We start from the raw sequence: 24,732 nt of genomic DNA, 5'->3' as shown, positions 1-24,732 counted from the left end.
ATTTATTACTTTTGAGGAGTTAATGTTTGACGTCATTTTTCTCTATAACAATGCATGAAGTAGTTGAAGACAGACATAAATCCTATTGTAGCCTTCTGTTTTAAAACTGAAAAAAATCCAACCACTCCTCAGAGCCTCTCCTGGCATGATATTGGCATCCATCCACAGAGGATCTCAATGGCCTCCCACTTGAGCAACCTTTTTCTCAATGTCTTCCTTAGCACTGGAGAACCAAAAATGTGGTAAAATACTCCTAATAGAATCTCATCATCCATTAACCTGCAGAAAATACTCGCTGATAAAGCCTAGCACAGTCAGCTTTCATCACCACAGGGACACATTCCTGATTCATGTTCAATGTTCACAATTCAAAGAGCTTTTCTGTACATATGCTCTCAGGCTCAGCTTGTCTCTTCCTGGCATTATTCCATCCCAGGTATAGGACTTTGCATTTACCTTCGTTCACCCTTATAAGTTTTCTGTCAGCCCATTTCTCCAGACTATCAAAGCTCATCTGAAGGGTAGACAAACTCAAATTCATTGCTAAGGGTTCACTCCACAAATCTGCAAACAGTACTTGGCATCCAGGACAAGAACAGGGATTTTTTGTGTTTCATTACCCTTTTGAAGTCACTTAATTCCATACATTTTTAATTTATTCTGTTTTCAAATGTCCAGTAATTTCACAATTAAAAGTCGCACCTGATTCTAAGCCGTACTTCCAGGTGTCAGCAACTTTTCGTTCTTTGTCCATACATAAGCCGCACCTGATTATAAGCCGCATGTTACAATACAGAGTGTGATAAAAGGTATCTATTCTATCACCATCTGTTGAGGGTGGGGGCAGTGATCCTTATCTCAACGGCAGATATTCTGCTAATGGGCCATCCATTGAAACCAGGCAGGGCATTGTTCTTTATCTTTTCACAACCCATCCTTCCTCCAGGGAGTCATTTTCTGCTAATGGCCCATTGAGTCCCACTGTGGGACTGATAAAATTACTGCATCCCATTGGAAGTTGCTCCAGCCAGGGGGAAGAACCCAACATTTCTTACCAAAATAAAAACAGAGGTTTTGGGACATTAAGGTAGCTCCTTTCTCCACTGGACTGCAGAGGAAAACCGGATTTCTCCACATCACCACTGGACCTTTAGAGGGAAACTGCACCTTGTACAGGAGCACTGCTCCAACTGAATCACATCTGTCACTGCCAGAGGACTGCAACCACCATTTAATTGGACTGCTACCAACACCCTGCCTGATGGGGTGTCAGGTTGTACTCTGACTTTGTCAGGGTTTGGAGTTTGTTTCTTTGTAGTACTGTATTTCTATTTTAATTTCCCTAGAAAAGAACTGTTATTCCTAATTCCCATATTTTTGCCTGAAAGCCCCTTGATTTCAAAATTACAAGAATTGGGAGAGAGGGGGTTTATTATTCTCCATTTCAAAGAGAAGCTCCTGCCTTTCTCAGCAGACACCTGTCCTCTAAACTAAAACAGCAACTTTTCGTTCTTTGTTCATATATAAGCCGCACCTGATTATAAGCCGCACTTCGGGTTCGGACCAAAATTTTAGTCAAAATGGTGCAGCTTATAATCGTGAAATTACTGTACTTGCTGTCACAAGTCATTAATTCTTTCATCTTAATTTCTTCGAGGTTCTCTTGTACTTTTATTTAGTTTGCTACTTCTTCATAGATTCTTTATTCCAGTATCAAAAGAGCTAAATTCTGATTAAGATTTTCTATTGGTAGATGCTGGGACTTCTAACTGCTTTATCAAGTGAAGAAGTAAAAGAATGACATTAAGGAAAACCTCTGGTTAATCATAAATGGCTACCTCATCTGCTTCTATTACAGCCTCTTCAAACAGCAGATAGGAAGGCTCAACCCCTATCAGTTAGGATAAAATAACCTGGCCAAAGGACATGCAGAGGCTAGAGAGTAGCTGAACAGTGTGTCAGAAGTAGGGAGGAAGGAAGGAACTGGTAGTTTGTGACACTGAGGCAAAAGCAACAAAGGAACAAGGACAAAGGAAAGTTCCTGGACTCACTGCTGTGGTATAAGAAAATGATTATTTGTACTGAGAGTCCTTACCCCTGGTATGGGAGTAAATTAGGGAGGTAAAATGGAATATTAGACTAGCAGTTTAAAAACAGCTATGAGAGAAATCCTAGAACAAAAAGTAATTCTGGGAGAAGGTTGATGTCACAGAAATTTTAACAGAAAGAATCTAATAATAAAATACACATTCTTGATTATGTCAGAACACTGATAAGAGGGAACAAATGGTTACAGTCTGGGGGAACACAGCCAGACAATTGAGGAAACACAAACAAAAACTTTAAACACCAACTTAATAGGACTCTAACCTCCCATCTTGGTTTAATTTGTGAAAAAAATTAATAAAAATCTGTTTTAGGATTTCTACGTTGTATGCTTTTATGACTCCCTATTAATTTTTCAACTGTAAAATCTAATTATTTAGTATGGATTAACAGCTATTTATACTTGAGAGGCACCTTCTGCTGCCTCATTCTCACAAAGGAGACTAAGTACATATCTGTATTTTCACTGAGGTCACTGTAAATGTTTTATTTTTGAGTTTATAAGAAGTCACGGTTCCTAAGAGATTACACATTCCTAAATATTGAAAGATGCTGATAGGTCTGTGAAGTAAAAAAAGCAATATCTAAAGACCTTGCAGGATTTAAAGATGCTTAACAAAATACCATGTTGTTTCTAATACGTACTTGAGTAAGATCTGAGAGATTTATCTGTATGTCATAAACACACAAACTGTTTCAAAAATGTTCTCAGCAAAGAGCAAAAAACAAAAAACAGAGGCAGATGGTATATGTAAAGTACACATGCTGTTCCGCCTATACCTTTCCAATTATAAACAATTCCTATGTTTTAATGATTAGTTCAACATTTTAAAGAATGACATCTTGAAATGTGATAATTGCAATGAGTACTGCAAAAGATTATATAGATATATGCATATATTCATCTGAAGAGAACACTGAAAAGAGGATAATCTTGATTCATCCTTATACAGACAATCACTGCAAACTCTTTGCCCATATCAATGAAGAGTTTGAGCATGCTTTTTCAAGTTGATTTGTCCTATGATATAACTCTGAAAAAATTTATTTCCTGACCCAAACACACGCAGCTGCTAAATTTGAGCAGTTCCACTGGTGTTTCAGAAGATCTTCATTTGCACTAAGTAGAACAGCTTCTGAGCCTGCCTTGCCTTCCTTCTAATCCTGTCTCACAGCAGGAAATGAGGAAATAATTCTAAATCCATCACACTTATTCAATAGTTCCAATGCAACTATGGAGGTTATAAAAATATTTGATAGCATACCTACATTCTGGGTTCAGGCTGAGAGCCTACATATGTGGCAGGAGGGAATTTTTCTCTGTAGTAACACAGAAATGTATACTTAGAACTGCTTTCTCATCTCTCAGAAATATTATTACAGTAATTTCACGATTACAAGCCGCACCTGATTATAAACCGCAGGCCCGGGTATCGGCAACATTTTGTTCTTTGTCCATATATAAGCACCAGATTATAAGCCGCACTTTTCATTCGCAGCGAAGATCCGTGTGCAGCTTTCACAAAGTTGCCAATTAGTAACAGAGTTGTGTGATCACTGGGTTTACTGACTTGGCCCTGCTCGGGGTGGCTGCCAGGGAGCGGCCCCAGCCCCGCTCGCCGCTGCCGCCGGGAGGCAGGGGAGCGGCGTGCCCGGCCAGTGCCACCGGGAGGAGGGAGAGGGGCATGCCTGGCCGGTGCCACCGCCGCGCCCCCCGGGCCCAGGCAGCGCTGCCCCTGCGCCGCCACTGCCCCGCCGCCCAGGGTCGGGCAGGCTCCGGCTCGGCTCAGGGTTGCTGCTGGCTCGGACTTCCTGGTTGGGAAATTTCCAAAATTTGTTCATTATTGGCCGCTCCTGAATGTAAGCCGCACTTCCGGTTTAGGAGGAAAATTTTAGTCAAAATGGTGCGGCTTATAATCGTGAACTTACTGTAATTCTTGAAGGGAACAAAGATACATTTTGAAGATCCTAAACATTGATTTTTATAAAATTCTGAGTATACTTTCAATAGAAAGTAGAAATAAATGAAAACAGGAAAGATCTGACTCTATGTGTGTACAGAAAAATTTATTTGTTAATACAATTTAGTTCACAAAAATGCTTAATGCCAGAAAATTGAGGTTTCCTATGTGTTCAGGTGTTTCACATAAAATAAAATAGGAGAGTTATAGTAATTCACAACTCCATCATATAAAGCCACATACTACAGTAAGAAGTTCCTGCAGGCCAGTTTACTTTAAGACACAGCAATTCAAGTTACAGTAAAAGTAAGGAAGTCTATGTTTTTGCTAGAGTAGAAGCTAGTGCCCACAAAGCAGCCACCTTGTCTTATTACTTTACAGAACTCAAATCAATGCTTCTTTTAAAAAAAAAAAAAGGATTAAAAAGCAGTTTTACATAGATATGTTTCAGTATCAGACCTCAGATTAATTTTCCCATGATCCTTACTGACACTGCTGACTGCTAACTTAGACATTTTAAATTTTCCTCTTCTTTAAATACCCTACTGTTGCATTTTGTATTTATTATGATCACATACTTATTAAAAATGTTGCCTGAATATGCTCTTTTAGAGGAGTCTGAACACAAAAATAACTCTGACTCTTAGGAGAAATGCCAAATGGTAATTGCGTTAGTAACTGCCAGTCTGCAGTGACAGAAGAGTAACATGTTGGTTTGTGCACTGAATGCAAGCAAGCATCTGAAAAAGTGTGCAACTTACCGAGATATGATTATACCATTGACTTGAAGGAATTTAAAGAGCTCTTGTGCCTTTTCGCGGTCCCGCGATTTCTCCTTGGCTGTCAATGTGTCATAAGGTACCAGTAAAGGATGACTACCTCCACCTTTAGTAAATTGAAAGAACTGTAAGTTTTTCTACTCTAAGATTTATTCTGCTTCATGTATAAAAGGAACTATATATTTGTTATTCTCTTACACTGTCATCTTTAAGATTGTTTCTTCTCCCTCATTCTCCTTGTCTTTTTTAGTGTGGTTTGCAGGATTGTGGCTTACCTTTGCTTTCCAACTCCATTTTCTTCTTTTTGGCCCATATATTATGGTAGTTTTCTGCCATTACTTCAACCATTCCCTACATTAGCATCAGAAAAAACAAGGTGCAAGATTAGATGACAGTTAAAAATTCTGTAATGCTACATAATTTAAGGTCTTGTGTTAAGTCTACACACTCATGATAAAGAAGCATCATAGTTAAGTGGAACTTCTATATTCAGGTGTTATTTGAAGTCAGCACAAGCACAGGATTCTCATATTATGACATGCTGTTAACAGCCCCTTCCCTAGCTTTGTACTTAATTTTTTCTGGGAACTCAGGAAGCACCAATAGCATGAACAGTAGAAATTTCATCTTTCAGTATATAAATAGCATACATCCTTTCTGCCACAGCTTATCATAACTACAGTCACAAATACACCCATAAAACCTAACAAAATTCAACTCATTAATAATAATGAAACCAGGTACACCCATTCCTTTCAGCATAATATATGCAAAACACAAACACAAACCTGAAGCTCCCTAGAAAGTGCCACATTAGAGAGATCAAGTGGTGTTGGGCTATACCCATTTCCCTGCAGGGGAAAAGAAAATTATTCTCAGATAAAAGAACCAAATACTCAACTACAACATCTCTGTCATTGACCTGATTATAGTAACACCATTACTAATTTAACACTTTCTTGTAGAACCTGTTCACTTATTTTATTTTGCAATGAATGGAAGGCATTGGATGATTAAGAGAATGGGTTTGTGAGTGGAAGGGTTGCTGCAGATACTCATTTCTCTCTATTCACAACAGGTGGCAAGCTGAAAAGAACTAAGTTTTTAGCCTATGACAAGACCAATTATGAGACATACAAGATGTGCCTTCAAAACATGACAGAACCATGTGGGAACAGCCTGAGTGAGCCCTATGCTAAGGATGAGACAATACAACAAAAAATATAAATTATTTCCTTGAGGGATTTACAGACTGAGAAAAAGCAGGAGTGTAATATATTAACACAACCTTAAACTGGTTTAAGTGAGAAAGCTCCAGTTCCAAAACCTGCTTGAGGTGCATGTTTAATGTGATGGTTACACGAAAAATCAGTGATTTCAAACGTGTACTCAGGTTAATTATGTGCTGAAAACCCTCTACTCTGTCATGTCTTTATCATACATCTTGGGCAAGAGGGCCCAACTGCAGAACAAGTTACACTGGTCAGAAGCAGATATTCCAGAGACAGCAGAATTTCCTGTAAGGGACCAAGATTTGCAGAAGAGATAAGAAATGCTGAGGTATTGTATTGCAATGGAGTGCTCAGGGGCCCTTTTGGAAAGAAAATACTGCTCTTGGAGAAGGAGCCAACACAGGCTTAAGGGGCCAGTGTTGGTGCAAGTGTACATAAGGAGTTAGCTTGTGACACAGCCTTGCACACTCCTTCCAGGACTTGTGCCCAATGCACTGCTTATTAGCTCCCACTATATTTATGTATCATTCACATCAAGGGGTTAAAAAACAATTCCCCAGCACTTGTCATAATTTTAAACAGCTTTCCCCATCCAAGACATATTGACCAGCAGTCTCAACATGTGATTACAAAAATCTAAAAGTTGATTAAAAAAATATATGATCATCTGAGAATTTTACCTGTAGATTAGAAAAAAACCCCAAAAAACAAACTGTATCAAATTTGCAATCTCATTTGTCAGTCACAATTTTAATCTTAACAAAAGCCCATGTTAGGCTCCTCTGTTTGACCAAAACAAGAAAAATTGCTAGGTTTTTTATTAAATAAAAGACTTCAAATCCTTTGTGTGTTTTCTTTGAATGACTATAATAAAAAGCTTTTCAGGTCTTCTAAGAAAATTAATATCCATGGTCTCCTATAGCCACATTGTCTTAAAAGATTGTTGGAATCCCCTGTTTAGCGTTGCTTAGTGTTTATTAGTGACATGACTTCCAGTCTTAGAACTCTACCATTAAAAGTTTCTTTTCACTAAAAGAATATAAAATTGACATAATTGTTTATAATTTATTAGTAAATTAATGAACAAGCCTTTTGATTTCTAAACTTAAGGCATTCTACCTTACCTGACTAGACTGAGATATGCTACGAAGCTTTTCATTTTCACGCTGATGTATTGCTGCTTCTCCTCCCTCCTTGGTCCTTTCCAGGCTCCATCCCAAGGCCAACATGGTTTTCAATGATTCTCTGGCAGGCCAGCGATAAATTTCCTTTTCCTTTGAACAAAAGAATGCAATTTTTTTCTGTATTTAGTAAGTAGCAAAAGCACAATAAAAATATTCTGTCCTTCACAACTAAGTGCCAAGTACCACAAAAGTATAGAAAATTTGTACATTATATGAGAACACACAATATAGCTCTTTTTACATGCGAGAGAAGCTTTGAAATACCTGCAATTTAAAAAAAAAATATATATTCTTAGTGGCATTTATTGCTGGGATACATGTTAGAAACTGACATCACTGCAATGAGCCCTGGAGCAATACTGTAGATTGGACCTGGAAACTTATTTATTAATTCCACCAGCACAAAATAATAAAAAATGAGGGTACAGTGAGTGCTATAAATTAGTTAGACAAGTATGTATCTTAAAACTCATCGAGCACTCAAGAAATACTTTTAGTCTTCTTTTAATTTCTACTCACAGATACAGATACAGAAGGTTGCTGAACTATACACCTCTTCATATGAACAGTTACCAATAAAAAAACAGGCAACAGCCCATATTGCAACACTCTTTTGAAATGTAAAATTGTTAGAAAAATTCTGAAAATTGGTGGCAAAATTCTGAGTATGCCATATTAAAACTTTCCAAATCAACTAAATAGAAGTATTTCAGGTTGTGTCCTAAATGTGCTCAAAATGACAGTTTTTAGGGATAGACTTGATTTTTATGTTCAAAATTCTAATTTCAGTCAATCCAGAAAATTCTCTTTGAACTCCTTAAATAACAACCAACAATGCTTTGGCTCCTCTCCAAAGACTCCAAAGCAATTTACAAACCTTAGGAAACTCAACCTCTTTAACCCCTCTTGATTCTTGTCATGTTTATTTTCTGAGCAGGAAAAACATGGTGAAGAGGGACCTATGTAATTGATTTGTGTCTCCCAGTGAATCATTACAAAAATAAGTAAAAGAATTTGAGTTCACTTCACTGTTCTGACAACTAGATGACATTTGTGCCTAGTCAAGAAATTCCAAATACTTTAAACGGTTTTCTTCATTTTCAACTTAATCACCTCCTACACATTTTTTACATTTTTTGACCATCTTTCTGGAAGACAAAATTGCCTACAGATATGTTAAATTACACTTTCATTAAGCTCCAAGAGTTTCTGCCAGTCATTTCTCATCCATGGAAGCCTGAAAAAACTGTGCTACAGATACTTTTGAATTCAAATTTTCCCAGGTCTATGAAGAAACAATGAACATTATGTCTAATGGAAGTAAATTATACGAGACTCAATGTAAGATTAACTAAAAATCACTTCAGCATAAAGTTGTACCTATTAGCTGTAAGAATTCTTGTTTGTGCCTCTGTGTGACATTTAACAGATTATATTTGAAATGGATTTTTAAAAGCACACAAATCAATCTACTTCATATTGATGCAGCTGAAATTTCCTCTATTACCTTTTCAGCTAAAGTCTTGAAAGGTCTTATTAATGGGTGAGTTTTCATATTTTCATCCAGTGAAACACCATATTTCCATCCACTATTAGTCTGAAAAAGAAAAAAAAGACCACCCAAAAAACCCCCTGAAACAAGAACAGCATTGATGAGTGAGAGCAAATTAGCCAGATTCCTCTGTCCCTGCTAACCCACTCCAAGAGCTGCTCAGTGCCACAGGAGAGGAGCGTGCATCCATCTGTGGGCATGCAGGAATGAGACAGAATGGATGTCACCTATGAGTGGTGATGCCAGTCCTGAGCCTGACTTACATGGGTTCCTTTCAAGGGCACTCATGCATTGAGACAGCACTGACTCAGGCAAAAAAGATTGTCCCAATTCTCTGGGAGGCTAAAGTCAGAATATGTAACATTAACAGATCAAGAACTGAAAAACGTAGCTAATGAATCCTTTACCTTAAACAATAGTAATTGAAATTTATGGTTTGAAATTACTCCGTGTAAATTTATATATTTATGTGTGCCTTCCTCTACAAATTTGCATACACAGGCCCCCTCGAACAAGAGATTCTTTTATACAACTCTTCCAAAAAATTGCTATTCATTTGTTATTAATAGTTATCATAAATTATTTAAGAATTCATTGACTTTTCTTGAAGCTCAGTAGAAATAATGAAACAGAAGCATGACATAATGACAGAGCATTTGGAAAATTATAGAGAAATTCAATATATAAGAGGCTTCTTAAAGCTAAGAAGAAAGAAAAGCTACAACTACTTATATGAAAAAAAATATATTAGTTTGTACTTTCTTAGATCATGGAGCTGCTGCAGTAAAATTGAATCTCTCACTCCCAGTCGAAAAGCACCATTACCAAAGTGATGCCTAAAGAGATATATATTCTTACTAAAAAATTAAAAATTAAAAAATAAAAATAAAAAAAGGAACAATAAAAACCTATCAAAACCCCAAACAAACAAACAAACCCCCAAACCCAAATCAAATTCCTTTTCAGTACCCCTAAGTCTCTCCTAATAAATTTTTTGGAAAACGAACGAATTGTAATGCGTTTTCTTAAAAAAGAGTTTTTTCCTACATATCCCAAAATAAATATGTAGATATCCATATATGAACGAGGGCTAGCAGTTAAACTGTCCAACTTCAATTTCAGTATTCACCCTAGGAATTATTTACTAGTCCTGGACAGTTGCCAGTCTTAAAATAACTCCTACCTTTTCAAAGGCCCATTTATCATGGGAATGTTCAGCATACTTGCTTACAATATACTCCAGCTTCTCAGGAAGTACAAGGCTGTAAGCAAAGAGGGCTATGGTCATTCAATCATAAGTCACTGCAGTCTGATTTATGAAAAAAAAGTCAGCATAATATAGCACTAATCAAAATGCTTCACCTCCAAATGAAGGCAAGGCATTTGGCGTGGCAATTCCCTATTCTTTAAAAGAAATGCCACAAAAAAGGCCTAGTTACAATGGCATTTACAGAGAGCCTTTAAGTACAAAACAGTTACACTTTTTTAGCCACTGAAATCACAAAGGAACAAAAATCTGCTTCACCATAATCTGCAGGTAATTATGTTGCTAATTCTTAATACAGAATAATATTAACATGGAGGTTTCACAATGCATAATGATGGAAGGGTAAGACTTTAATAGCAAGACTGAGCTAGTGATTCTCACTTCTTCAATGCAAAGTCTGTATTTTAAAAGCACAAGATTACTAGGAAGGCCAAATCTCTATTTAATCATCATACATGATCTGCTTATTTTGCCATATCATGTTTCTAAAGCTCATTTCTCAAAATTAAGTGAAGATTTAATAAAAATTGGGCTACAGACCAATTGAATCACCGAATTTTTGTGATCTTGTACAAATTGTCATAAGCACACCCAAAATGATGATTTTTAATTTATTAGTTCAAAACATTTGAACTATTTGGCAATAGTGTACATAATAAATATAGAATTTAGTATTTTGTCTGCAGATATAAGATGGAAACATTTAACATCTGCTCAGGCTGAGAAAAATATGGTTTATGTCTGGTAAACAGGACATATTGCAGTGAAGTATTTGGCAGAAGGGAGCAAAAATCCCTGTACTACTTCTGAAAGCCCTAAAATCACTAACATGCCAGTCACCAGCCAACTCTCCCTACAGAAGATAAAAAAAGTTAATAAGGAATGGTACAAAAATATTTAAGGGAAGAAAACCACTATGAATTACATGACTCACTTTGATGTGCTGACAGGTTTGGGATCAAAATTTCCTTCTGGATCGACTGAAGTCTGCTTTTCCAAAGTTGACATAATTCGTGTATCTAAATAGTCAGGGGGCAAGGCACCAGCTATAGCACTTAGACAAGGCAAAGCCATTCGAAAGAGCTCTGGATCATACTTCTGCAGGAGAGATAGGAACTGGTTGGAAAATCCAATAGAAAAACATGCAAAGTGTTAGTGAAATCCAAGCAGCCATAGCCATGTACAAACATTAGAAGATGCAAACAAACAGTAAGTCACATCTAAAATTCAAACATAGAGTAAAATTATTCTTGCATGGCATCTATTATATCAACATGATACGTTTTTAAGACTACTCAAATTGACATAAGAGTTTGCTGACACTGTGTATGTACATGCAATATGAGTTCAACTCCAGCTTTCTTGGGCCATGAAGATTTGTGTAGGGAGGATCAAGCCTTGTTTGCCAGTTATTGCCAGTTACAGAGCATGATCATCATTACTAATTCCTGTGGAATTAGCAAAAGCCATTTTGCCTTTCTTTCACCCTGCACTATTTCATTTTAAAATACGCTCATTAAAGCAAATTGTGATTTACTGTAGCAAACTAATTTCATTATTTTTAATAACATCAAACCTATAAATATTTTAGAACAAAAAAGAAAGGTGGAAAATACTGTAGGTCAGCAGATCTGATTTACATAACTCTTCTTTCACTGAGCTAGCAACCACTTACAGAAAAATAAAAATGTTGTGATAGAGAGCCACCAGTACTGGCAGAAACATAATGTTAATTTATCTGTTAAAATCTAAGATGCACTAATTGGAAACATTCGATTGCATCAGGCACTCCTGACATTCTTCACACTTGTGAAAGCAGTAAGAGGGGAGAAAATGTTACTAAAATCAAATACAAATGAAGCTTAAAAACCTATTTCACATTAATGCAGAGACCATTTTTATTTCCATATTATAAATCAGAATGCCTAGAGGAGCAATCATCTAAATCTGTGGCTTAGAAAGAGAACATAAATTCAGTGAGACACAAGAATATTATTTTTATTGTCCTAAAGCAAAAAATGATTTTTGATTGGGCTAAATTTTGATCCCAAGGAAGCACAAAAAGTGGTGACTCAGTAAGATACTTTTTGTATCAGAAATGCAACCTTTTCTTACTGAGAGAAAAACTAAGTTAAAAAGTCCCAATATCACACTTTGTAACAGAAAAACGTAAAAGTGCTTGTTTCATAATATTGCATCATATACATGTTCCAGCTGGGCAATAGCTGGAAAACTAAAGAAATACAAATATATATTTGAAGACCGACAATGTAAATTTATTCTGCATATAACAACAATTTGATTAGCACATACATATATTTATTAAAATTAATTTTTATGTCAGCAAAAAGTAATTAAAACGTTTAGTAGAGCCAAGATAGGAGAGCAGACGACACTGACATGTTACTGCAGTGAGAACTAAACATTATGTATGTGTGTCTGTGTATATATATATATATATGTTGACAGATAGATGATAGATATATACACACACATGTCCTCATTAGTAGTGCAAAGCTTACAAGTCTATTAAGAAAGATTTGACATTTCATCAGCTTGGAGAGAATCTTTCAAGATTCAGTATTCAATTTTTCACTTTATTAAAAGCATTCATTGCTATATCTTGCATGTTAGTTGAAACAACTGTTAAAATAGGAACTTTCTGATCTTCGCACAGCAAATTATCACTGTAATGCTTTTATACCCACCCCATAATGTAATGTGAATTGCAGCCATTACCTTGTGAGATAAGGAATCAAATATTCCCCAGAAAAGTTTTTCAGTTAAATGCAATTCTTCTTCTGCTGCAATTCCATAGCTTCCCATTCCTGAAGGCAGACAGTAATATTTCCAGCACTGCTCATAGTGATTTGTCAGAAGCTAGATTTTCAAGAAACAAAAATGCATGTGAAACATTCCTATTTAACAAAATAAAAAACTGTTATGTTGAACAGTTACAGGAGTAGTATTGTTTGTGTCTGTCTCTTCATTTCCAACGGCTCAGAATAATAGTCTTTTTTTCTTCCTTTCCTTTTGGGAAGAGCAGCAGAGCTCAAATTGTTAAAGTATAAAGCCTATATTATCTCCAGCTCCTGCTGTGGGATTCTCAATGATTGCAGAGAGTACAAAAATTTTAGAACTGTCACCATTTGAGTACTAGCTCACAGGATAAAAATAGAGACAATGAAATGGGTATAAGGCAGGACATGATAGATTCTGATGAAAAGTTTTACAAGTTTAAATTTATTTAACTCCTGTCATTTGTAGTTGATGGCTTTAGTGTTATTCAAAATACTGCAAAAGACAGCTGCAGTACACCCTCTTGGCTGTTACTGCTCAGCTCTGGAAAAGTTGATAGGAAGAACTATCATACAGGAAATCTGTGCAGTTAAAGGGCTAGTATATATGATTATTCCACATAATTTCAAATTTCTACCAGTTTCTTCTGTAGAACTAAAAATTCCTATCCCATGGAAATTTAAAAAAAAATTCTTTTAGCATCTGACTAGAATCCTGACATTTCGTTTTTTACTGCAATTCTGTGTAAGAAGGGAAAATATTAATTAAAAACCAGACCTAGCACTTCCTCTATATTTTCCGTAAAAAAATTAATGATGCTCCAGAGTATGTTTGTGAATATGTCAGTTCTGTGATAAAATTTCAATTCTTTCACAAAAAGACACAAGCCTAAGATCAGGCTGATTTATCCCAACAAAAAAAGGTGAAACACACGACAGAATAGTTCTAAATAAGATTTATTTCTCATCTAACAATTGCAATTCTGTTTTTACAGAACAAAAGGATAGATAAAACTTCAATTACAGTTTACTCAAAAATAAAAGGTGAATTTCCTTCCCTTCATCCTGTCTCTTAGATTTCTCTCAAAATTCTTTCCTAGACCATGCATCCCACCAAGAGATATGATAGTTCATAGAGGAGAAGAAGAAATCTTAAGATAACACTGACATTTAAATAGATACATTCAAATACTCCTTTGCTGAAGCAATGGAGAAGTCAACAGTTCACAATACAAAATACCATAATCACCTTACTGTTTGCATCAGGCATGATTTCAAAACTTTTGTAAACATTACATTTCATTTAAAAGACTACAAAGCAATAACATAATTTTCAATTCAGAAGTGATTTTACATTGCTTTACCCTTCCTGTTCTGTATCTAAAAACAAGACAACAACAGTTTATTTTAAAGTTTTATGCTGGATGCATATGCAGAAAATAAGGTATTTACCTTGAGAGGCATTTTACAGTATTCATTGAGCAGAGGCACATCAAAAACCAGCCTTCTCAACAGCTGTTGTAGCATAGAGGGACGCAAATGGCTGTAATTTTAAAAAATAGAATTTATTAGCAAAATTCATACAGTTCAGTGTAAATTAAACAAAAATTGAAATAATTTACCTATTGGGAGATAAAACACTCCTTAAAAGTATTTTGAAAAAACAATGCTAGGCACTTAAGGGATCTCACTATCTATCTATCTATATAAGGATATAGCATGTTAGAACTTCTACAGAACATTGTGCTGCTTCTGAACCCTCTTATGTGAACAGACAAATCTACATTTCAGTTCCTGAGAAAACACTGGTCATTTATTTATTGCAAGAATAAAGCACTCTTAGGTCTGCACCCCAGGCAAAGAAAGAAGTTGTTAAATTACCTATCCTGCACAAAAGAAATGAACTTGTTCATAGGTATGATACGTACTGGCAAATAGCAAGCAGGCATTCCTCAATAGCATCTCTCTGAGCTTTGGTGAGGGAGCGTCCCTTGGATAACCTATAGATTGTGTGAAGCGTGGAGTCAACCAGAGAGGCATGATGCTCTGTTCCAGAAAAGAGGGGAGCACATCTTTTGAGTAATGGAAACACAGCTGAGCAAATATATCTATTTAGTGCGAGAGCTGCCTCTGTGGTACTTAGAGAAACCTGTATGAAGTAGTAAATGATTGTTAGTATCACTCTGGATAAAGGTCACTAAATATGAAGGCTATAAAACATAATAATGCAATAGTCCTTATGTCTCCTAAGTGGTTGGGTGCTAACATGATATTCTCAGTATATACATGGGGATTAAAGCCATTTCTTTTTCAGCTGGAGAAAAACAAGCCATCCATTTATGTCCCATCTCTTTTGCCCCTGCACTCTGAACCAATAACAGCAGAAAAGAATATGTAGCTTCTATCTTGCAACAGGTGAGAAAACCCCACTAAGCATTAAATAACAGTTGTCATCTCAATTTCTTCATACACCTGGATTTTCAGTGTAATTATCAGAAACAAACATGAAATAAAAGCAAGCATTAGGCCTATTGCAGTATACTCAATATACTTATTGTGTTACTGTACAGCCTGTTTCAAAAGATTTTAAACTACTTTTACAAGCTACTGAATGCTTAAATCAGACTTACGCACTATAAATTAGTAGTAAGTGAATTACTATTGATTTTGTTTTATAGTGAGCCTATAATACCTTTTTTTTTAAAGCTGTTTTGACTTGAAATTCCAGTTTGTTACACTCACAGAGCCACTATATCCAGCCACTGCATTTAAACTCAATAGAGAAATACATACTGTATCCAATGAGGCAGAAGCTCTTAAATCTGGTAAAAATCCAACTTCTAATAGGTGAAGGAGGAAGCTTTGGTCCTTAATACCATAGACACGGTCCAAGAAGAGTACCATAGGTGCTTTGTGATCAGGACAGAAACTGGCAGACATGTCTGGCTCATTTACTGTGCCATCTAAACAAATATACAATGTGATTTTTAATAGCAGATAATTGATAAAACAAGAAATAACAAGGCAATGAAAGACATAATTACATTTAATGTGTAAAATCAAATACTCAAGGAATATTACATTCTTGTTCAGTTTTGTTCTATACTGGAAAAGAATAATTTAGAATAGTAAGTTTTTATTATTTAAAAAACCTCATTATTTTGCAATTTAATTATCTTTCACTCTTAAATGAAAGCTTAGAAATGAATGATAAAATATTCTACAAATGATTGGATAATGTGGAAATACAAAGGGATTGAGTCTGAGATTAAATATTTTACCTAAAGAGGTAGCATCTCTAGAGCCACTGCTGGAGACAAAGTACTGGCCCATTGGTGATCCTTTAAAGTAATTCTTACGTTCTTACATTCTCTGCTCTACAGGAGCAAATATCTGTGCCACTGAAGCAGCTCTAATTGATGCAGATCTAATTAAAATTTGAAGAACAGTTCTCTGCTTACATTCAACTCTAACAAAACCGCTCTATTTTTTATCTGAAGTCTAATGTGGCAAAAGACTTTCATAACAGATATATGGTCTAATGGAAGTTGAAGTTACCTTTGTTAACTGTGGACAGCTTTAGTGGTATACTTATAATCCCCACCAAATCTTCAGTTGGCACTAGGGATCGAAGAATTGACCTGATTCGAATAGCTTCCCCTTTTCCACTCTGAATAAGCTGTTAGAAAAATGTATCAATTAAGAAATTTAGTATTGAGGGACATAAGAAAATTTTCCTTAAAATGTTTCTATTAATATGATTTTTTTCAAACACTGGAAGAAAATGCATATAAATTCAATTTATCCAAGAATGAATGAAGTTGCCAAATTCAGCTGTTCCTACTTGTATATCTGTTCTTATTTTTATATCAACGATTTCACAACACTATAAATTCCCAATAATGCAAAAAACTCCACATTGATAAGATTCCTAAATCAACCAGATATATTGATGAAACCAAAACTTATGAAATATCCATGTTACCTAGAGATCCCATGGTGACAAGTTGCAAGCTTGCTTTTTTTACACTACAAGTGGATGCAGACCTGTGTGACGTGTCCATGCATTTTTCTATTATTTCTATGCTGTGAAATCTTCAAAAAGGCATTTACAACAATGACGTGAGCAATTCCTTTCAACTTCTGGCAGAAATCAGGTATTCATAACCTGTGTCTGAAAATCTCTTCCAGTCATTTGCACAACAAGAAACTACTGTGTCTGGCAACAGAGAGTTACATACAGCTAATAAACTTAATAGCTGTTGAAAGAGTAAGTAGAGAGGTTGCAAGCCAAACTTCTTACTGCTGTTGTATGGAGATACATAGAGGATTTTAAGCTACTTAAGAATTTTAAGCACCAACAAGTAACAGTCAGTCTAATTAAAACCAAGTCTTGCACACAATTGTCCCAGGCATCACAGTTGAAACAGTTAATTTAATATTTTTCCATGTATTCACATAGTGTGGGCACCATGCTTCATCAATGCACACAAAAAGCAGCCCTCCATCGCATTCTTATAAATATTATTTTTATGTTTTTTTAGTAGTTCATATTTGCTTTGATTTCATAATCATGTAAAAATTATCAAATTTTAGATAAATAAAAAAGCATAATGGAATCAAAAGGCCGTGGTTCTTTATAAACAGCTTGCAGGGAATACATCTACTTAGATACAGCAAGAAGCCATGAAGTCTACCTTCTGAAGGGAAGAAGGCTTTGAATAGAGAAAAGTTTAAACTTAAAGTTTAAAGGTTTCAGTTAGACATGTACAGTTATGATTAGAAATCTACATTTTCTGAGCAAGTGGTAAAATGAACTTACATGCATTTCTGGTGCACAACGTCCAAGCAAATCTATGAGAGCTGAGTAAAATGACATGATTGCATTTCCCATGTGCACAGTCTCCTCTTCCTCCTCCTCCTCGTCACTAAAAAGTTAGAAATAACACTGAGCATTTTTGCTAATCTAAGTTTTATAGCTTTTCTCTGGAGTTAAAGACATGATCCGGAGACTATTCACCAGACATACTCATCCCTTTGGCTCCAGACTAAAGGGTTTTTGTCCCTAGGGTAAGCATGCAGTCTAACTGTAATAGCAGACTTCACATGAGCCTTCTACATTCCCTTTTTACTTTGCTTTAACTTTAGCTTCATCCCACAGCAGTCTTCTCATTTGCTTTGTCCTTCAGGCTTTTTCTCTCTGTAACTCCTATTCCACTTTTATCTAGCTAATGCTTTATGAATACCATATGACAACTGCTTGTGGATGTGAATCTCTAATTCTCTCTGTTTGTATAATGCCTTACACAACAGGGTCTATTATCCGCATATTGCAAGCATGATTGAACCAGCTATTAAATCCTCATTTGCCAAACAAGCATTCACATTTACTTACCCTTCTCTTTTATATGCCTGGGAAGGAAGGTCACGACTAGGATTCTCTGAGATCCTGATAGCTTCCTGCATAGCAGCCAGTAAACCATTTCCTCCTTCTCCCCTAAGGTCTGGCCCAAAGCACTCTGGCCGTCGAATTAGGAGCTTGACAACAACACTTGCATTTTCCTCAACACTTTCACCTGAGGACCAAAAAGCACTATACATTTTCTCTTGAAAGATATTCTCAAGTCAGAAGAAAATTTCATTTTCTCCTAATTGTTACAAAATATAAAACAAGTCCTCATCCCAAGGTGCCAGAGTTGAGATTCCCCCGCAGCGTGTGGTGCAGCCCATGGTGAAGCAGCTGTGCCCCTGCAGTCCTTGGAGGTCCACAGGGATGCAGAGATCCACCTGCAGCCCTTGGAGGTCCATAGGATTGCAGAGATCCACCTGCAGCCCTTGGAGGTCCATAGGATTGCAGAGATCCACCTGCAGCCCATGGAGGTCACACAGGACAGCAGAATTTGCTGCCCAAATTGCAGCAGTTTGTAGGGAATTTTTGCCCATGGGATGGACTCAAGTTGGAGCAGGTAGTGGAGGACTGTCTCCCATGGGAGGAGCCACATGCTAGAACAGGAAAGATCCTTCTCCTGGAGGAGTGGCAGGAATATGTTGATGTAACCCCCACTCCTGGTCTTCCTGTGCCAAGGAATTCCTAACATGATTTGCTACCATGGCTACAGGTTAATCTACTCAATTATGTGATTTGCAAAAAAATTAAGGAAAAAAATACAAATAACTATGAAGATTCAGAAAAGAAAAATTACAATAATAATCATACACCAATAGTCTGGTGTTTGTAATGAGAAGAGTATGCATTAACCTCTCTTCAGATTTAATGTATTTTTGTAGTTAGGAAACTAATTTAAAGGAAACCTTTTTGATGGAATCTAGATGCCAAGAAATTAGACTTACTGTTAGCAAAAACTGCAAATCGTAAGAATGACAGGTAACGTTCCCCCTCGATTGGGTTCCATCCAATGTCTGGATATCCTTTTGCCAGCAGTACTGGACAACTCTGCAGGCCACAGCCCGCCAGGTAGGTAACAACCTGCAATACAGAACTTACTCTCAGCAAAGGTAATACATTGCAGCCAATACATTATGATTCTAACAGCTAAAATGACTAATTAATTTGAGAAGCCCAGTTCTGAGGCATGTACAGCCTGATTTTTGCAGCATGAAATACTGCTGACATTACAGCTGGTATCTCTTACTGTCTGAACATTCAGGATTTGTACAGTGCCAAGTATTTCAATAAGCAAAGTGCCAAGTATTTCAAGGTAAATAATCAGTAAACGAGAAATATGGTCAAGAGTGAAATCTAGTTTAAGTGACTTCCTCTACAGTAATTTCCATGAAAATATAAGATAGTGACTGGTAGTGTTCCAGTCAGTAGCGTTGTATCTCAAGGATTGATATCAATACCATTCAAGGATTGATATCAATACCATTCAAGTTTTTATTAATGACAGGACAGAGTGCACTCAGCGATTTTGCAGGTGATAGAGAATTGCTAATTCTTATCAACAGCATATTGCCTAGTAAGTGTATTGCTGTGCTGTCTCACAGCCTTCCCATTCAAATTCTTGTATGTCTTCCCCAAGTTATCACTGTAATATGCCCATTTATTTCAATTTCACAACTTTTCCTCTCCCACACCATATACTGATCAGAAACAGTCCCACGAGTTCCCCTGTCATCACAGGATCCTCTCATACTGCACAGAGATTTTCTCTGTGCTAAGCTGTCATTTAGGTGTTTAACTATTCTCTCCATTTAAACTCTGATTTCTGTTTTCTGTACCCCAATGCTCTGCTAGCACGTCTAACTTCCTTTACCTGCTTTCTTTCTCTTTTGAGTATGCACTTCCACCTCTAAACCTGTTTTCCTCCTTTGATATACAAACAACTTTCATGTCATTTTTTTACATTTTACCACATTTTCCAGCTCATCCTGCCTCTCCTCACATTCTCCTTCATTCCTAACCATTGTCAATTACTTGAATTCTGGATTCCCATTGACCCTAGCTTTAAAATACTGTTTCACCTTTCGTCTTGAAATAGCTGCCCTTGCATTCTCTTAGCTCTAACCTCCATCCCCACAAATCTCTATGATTTAAGCCTAAAGACCTGTGTCCTTTTTTTGAAGTTATCCTCTTAATTCTCTTTTTTTCCTCCTCAAGCAATACTTTTTAATATTCCTGTCTCACGTCTTTTTTCTTGTCATCCTTTCTACCTGATAACAATAGTGAAAGGATGCAGAAGATAGAAATAAACCTCTTTAGCTCTGATTCCTGACAAACATAAAGCAAAATCAGGGAAAATACTGCTCAGTCAACCTTACCTTGAAACAACACATACCTAGAGTGGGTATTTTTGAGGATAACATATTTAAAAAGCTATTATGACCAAACTTGCCCTTTTAAACCCTTTTAGCACAAGTACACCATTTAATAAATGGGTAAATAGGTCAGAGTGGCCACCTTATCAAGATCTGGCTCCTCCAAGGCGAGTGCAAGCTCGTTGTTGTCCATTACAGAGGCTGCTGCCACATCGAGTGGTGTCGAACCCCTCATTGAAGGAAATGCTGCAGAAAGAAGTTCATACATAATAATTAAATGGAGTTTGCAGTAATCACACTGATGCAGCAGAGGGCAGCAATCACGCTGGAATCGACAACATAAGTACATTCATAGTACATTTTAGGGCAGTTCTTCATCCAAGAAACAGTCAACTGTTTTTAATAAAGTGAAAATGCTGCATTTTTTTTCTGACTTCACATCCATACCAGCAAGCAAACTCAACCACAGTGGTTTTAAATACAGATGAAAATATCAGTATTAACAATATAGCAAATCAGAGGAATACTACTTTCTTAGGAGACCAACATGTAAACTACATAATTCTGCAATGCCTTATCAACTCAAGATTTTGAAACATGCCTGTGTTTAGCAAAAAGAGACATTTCAAGCTTCAGTTACCTGTTTTCTTTCTTTAATATTTTCCAGTTTTCTGTGTAATTATGGCCAAATGCACACATGAACAGCTAAATCACTGTGAAATCACATGCTACCTAGCCACTTATTTAGCTAATAAAATTTTCCTTCTGTTACAAAATCTAATGCACATGCAGCAAAAAACATACATTCAAAAGAAAAATATGATTTGCTTCAGTAGCCTAAACTGTAGAGGCAAGGAAAACTAAAGCAGATGAAACTGGCAAGCACCAGAAGGAGTCAAATTAATCTTAGATTTCAAACTACAACTAATTTGAATGGAAAAATGTCAGACCACAGGTTTATTACTAATCTTTTCAAGGTGTTTAAAAACACAGATTCAGACTATTCTATTTTTGATACAATTCATAGACACATAAGCATGAAACGAAAGTGATGAAAAAAAAAATTAAAGGTGAAACCACAAGGTGGTTTAAGCTGGTTTCAGCCTGCTATACAAATTAGACGCCACTCTTGTAATATCACAGTTGCTGGTACTCTTGCTTTTAGGTGTTGCAGCTACATGGCATACCCAGTCCAACACTGCTGTTTTCCAGTAAGTAACTGAGATGCTCAAACATGGCCTTTTGGTTTTGACGACTAATGCGACAGAAGTAGCACAGGAACCGACAGCAGCTTGCCACCATCTTCGGAAAAGTGATCTGCTGGAGAGGAAAGTTGACAAAGCAGTGAAATATGTTAATTACCAATCTGTTCCAGTTCTTCCTGCACTCCTAACAAGGAAAGTATAGTGAAGTTACCAGGGTGATAAGCAACTGACAGTTGCTTTGGTTCTAACTTAAGAAAGGACCCACATTTCCTTTTAACTTTCACATTCATCAGGCTACTAAAAGTGTTGAAAAATCATTTTTCAGAGAACTATAGGTGACATATCAGTTTGAACTGACAAGTTATTATCTTCTCACCATTCCTTCAGAGACAATACATGTCTCAATATACCCTCATGGTTAACCATTAATTCCAAGAAGGTGGAGATCTAGCTTAAACAATCTCTGGCACAACCTAGAAAAATGTCCAATCCCTAAACCACAGACTACATTTCATGATTGCTCATTCTATCTCTTGAAGCTGCAACACTGCACAGAAAGAAATGTACATGAGGTACCTACTGGCTACATGCAATTCATAAAGACAGAGACACAAAAAAAGGTTATTTTCCTACCAGAGCTATACCTCCAATAAATACAGTTAAAGTATATGCTTAATTTAAGAATGAAATATTTTACAATCCCACTCAAAGAAAAATTAAACACCTATAATATCTCAGGTTTTAAAAATCAAGGTTAGGCTACTGGGTTTCTCCCTCTAGTAAAACAAACAAACAAAAAAATCTACTTTTTTTCATTAATGAATACAGTAATTTCACAACCATACAGCGCACCGGACTATAAGGCGCACTTTTTTTTTGCTGCGAAGATCCGTGCTGTGCGCAACAAAGTAACTAATTAGTAACGGAATCCCCCAGAATCCCCCGTGGAGTTTACTGGCATGTGCTCAAATTGGAAACATTTTAACAGATTGGTGCAGCCTTTAAACGCAGCCCCAAGCGCCCTCCCCATGGGCGGGGCCCGGCACTCCCGCCCACCCCCGGCTGGTGAGGTGGGGCTTGTGGCTGCCGTGGTTCAGGGCAGCCACGGCTCACACCTTGGGGTTGCTGCTGTTCAGGGCGGCTTGGGACCGTCCGCAGCTCGGGGTGGCACAGTGCTGCCCACCCCCTCTCTCCCTGTGCGGCTGCCGCTGGCGGGGGACTGGCCGCTCCTGTCCCCTGCTCGCAGCTGGGTTTACGGCTCGCACTTTTTTTTTGCGGCAAGGAGCTGAGCCGCATGCAACAAAGTAACAAATTACTGGCAGAGGCTCGCACTTTTTTTTTTTTGTGCAACGAGGAGCTGAGCCGCATCTAACAAAGTAATGAATTACTGGCAGAGGCTCACCCTTTTCTTTTTTTGTAGTGAGGAGCTGAGCCGCGTGTAACAAAGCAACGAATTGCTGGCAGTTTGCAAACATTTTTCACAGACTGGCATAGCCTTTAAACGCAGCCCCAGGTGCCCTCTCTGTGCCACAGCCAGGACCGGGGGCAGCTCCCTCCCTCCCCATGCGGCTCCAGCCGGCTGTGGCCACCCGCTCCTGCCCCACCTCGCGACTTGGAGCTCCTGCGGCACCACCCCCCATTGCGGCTCTCACTTCCGGGTTTGCGAATTTTGCAACTTTGTACATCAGATAAGGCGCACCGGACTATAAGGTGCACTTCTGGGTTCAGGGAAAAATTTTAGTCAAAAGGGTGCGCCTTATAGTCGTGAAATTACTGTACTTTAATTTGGACAAGCAAAATCTAGCTTACATGGGATATATTTTTGTTCACTTCTTAAATATCCTAATATATTTTTGGTGAGGTTCAAAATGCAAAGCACATAGCAAATTGTGGTGAAATTACCTGAGATTTATCTCCTCCAAGCACATTGACCATCACGTCCATAACAGTCTCATGCATGCCCAACACTCTCATTAAGTTAGGATGCTGATAAAATACCTTGTTGTTCATTATATCCCTAAAAGAGAAGAAAAGAAAATTTGTTTTTCAGAAACCCCAAATTAATTAAAGCTGATGCATTGAGATTTCAGAAGTATGCATTCATTGTGTTAACATAATTTTAAATTCTTAGAATTCAGCATAATACAAAAACGCCTGAGAACAAAATGTTTCACACTTCAATATGCTGTCATTTCTCTAATTCTCATAGATTCTTCATAATAAGAATATTAACCTCCAAATTATTTTGGGATGGTAATTCTTCATCTCCAAATTGCTCCTACCATCTGTTCTGTTTAAATTTAAATAAAATCTGTGATGATCTAAGTGAAAAAGAATATGTTTTGTTAGGTTTTAAATTGAGAACAGAAATCAAGAAAATGAAATCTAATCAATCATATTTCTGCAGTAACCTCTTAATTTCCTCAGTTCACAACATAAAGACAACAAATAGACTTAGTATTTAAGGCTGTTATATGCATTTTAACTTTTTTCACTCTGCCCACCATTCTCTCAACATTTTCTAGAATCTGTTATAATAGTTTCATAATCCAAAAGACAATTTATGTGTTTCAAAATAATCAAGGGACCAGATTTCAAGAGAATCCAGGGATTTCTAAAATTTTAGCCTAACCTGTTAAAAACACATGGCGCATAACAGGCATCATGCCTGCTGCACCTCTTGGAAGGTGTTTGTATTCATACCATGTTTATGCAAAATTTATCCTTTATCCCTCATATAATTCTCAGGAAATTTATGAACTCGGCATCAAGGACAAATTGGGTAATATTATTGCACACTGCCTAATGAGTCATTGCCATGACTTATGAAGAGATTAGTCTTTGCAATTTTTTAAAAATATAGTATAAA

At 36.9% G+C, this 24,732-nt stretch overlaps 1 protein-coding gene across 16 annotated transcripts in view; it reads right to left on the bottom strand.

Annotated features, from left to right (window-relative positions):
* The window catches only part of RYR3 (ryanodine receptor 3), a 200,352-nt gene that overhangs the window by 65,169 nt on the left and 110,451 nt on the right, over window positions 1-24,732 (bottom strand). For 8 of the 16 annotated variants that reach the window (XM_033062284.2, XM_033062289.2, XM_033062285.2 and 5 more), the window contains exons 41-58: window positions 23,766-23,880; window positions 21,846-21,978; window positions 20,801-20,904; window positions 19,231-19,366; window positions 18,275-18,455; window positions 17,702-17,807; window positions 16,438-16,558; window positions 15,673-15,842; window positions 14,808-15,028; window positions 14,332-14,422; window positions 12,821-12,961; window positions 11,016-11,197; window positions 9,998-10,076; window positions 8,770-8,859; window positions 7,203-7,352; window positions 5,635-5,697; window positions 5,122-5,197; window positions 4,829-4,952 (exon numbers count right to left, since the gene is read on the bottom strand). In XM_033062284.2, the coding sequence (XP_032918175.1) occupies window positions 4,829-4,952; window positions 5,122-5,197; window positions 5,635-5,697; window positions 7,203-7,352; window positions 8,770-8,859; window positions 9,998-10,076; window positions 11,016-11,197; window positions 12,821-12,961; window positions 14,332-14,422; window positions 14,808-15,028; window positions 15,673-15,842; window positions 16,438-16,558; window positions 17,702-17,807; window positions 18,275-18,455; window positions 19,231-19,366; window positions 20,801-20,904; window positions 21,846-21,978; window positions 23,766-23,880 (2,283 nt within the window). The remainder of the gene's footprint in view (window positions 1-4,828; window positions 4,953-5,121; window positions 5,198-5,634; window positions 5,698-7,202; window positions 7,353-8,769; window positions 8,860-9,997; window positions 10,077-11,015; window positions 11,198-12,820; window positions 12,962-14,331; window positions 14,423-14,807; window positions 15,029-15,672; window positions 15,843-16,437; window positions 16,559-17,701; window positions 17,808-18,274; window positions 18,456-19,230; window positions 19,367-20,800; window positions 20,905-21,845; window positions 21,979-23,765; window positions 23,881-24,732) is intronic. The other 8 variants (XM_033062288.2, XM_033062294.2, XM_033062295.2 and 5 more) reach the window with 3 other exon arrangements.

This window comes from Catharus ustulatus, chromosome 6, assembly GCF_009819885.2.
Source record: "Catharus ustulatus isolate bCatUst1 chromosome 6, bCatUst1.pri.v2, whole genome shotgun sequence".
NCBI lineage: Eukaryota > Metazoa > Chordata > Aves > Passeriformes > Turdidae > Catharus > Catharus ustulatus.
This window is presented reverse-complemented; position numbering and strand designations above follow the sequence as displayed.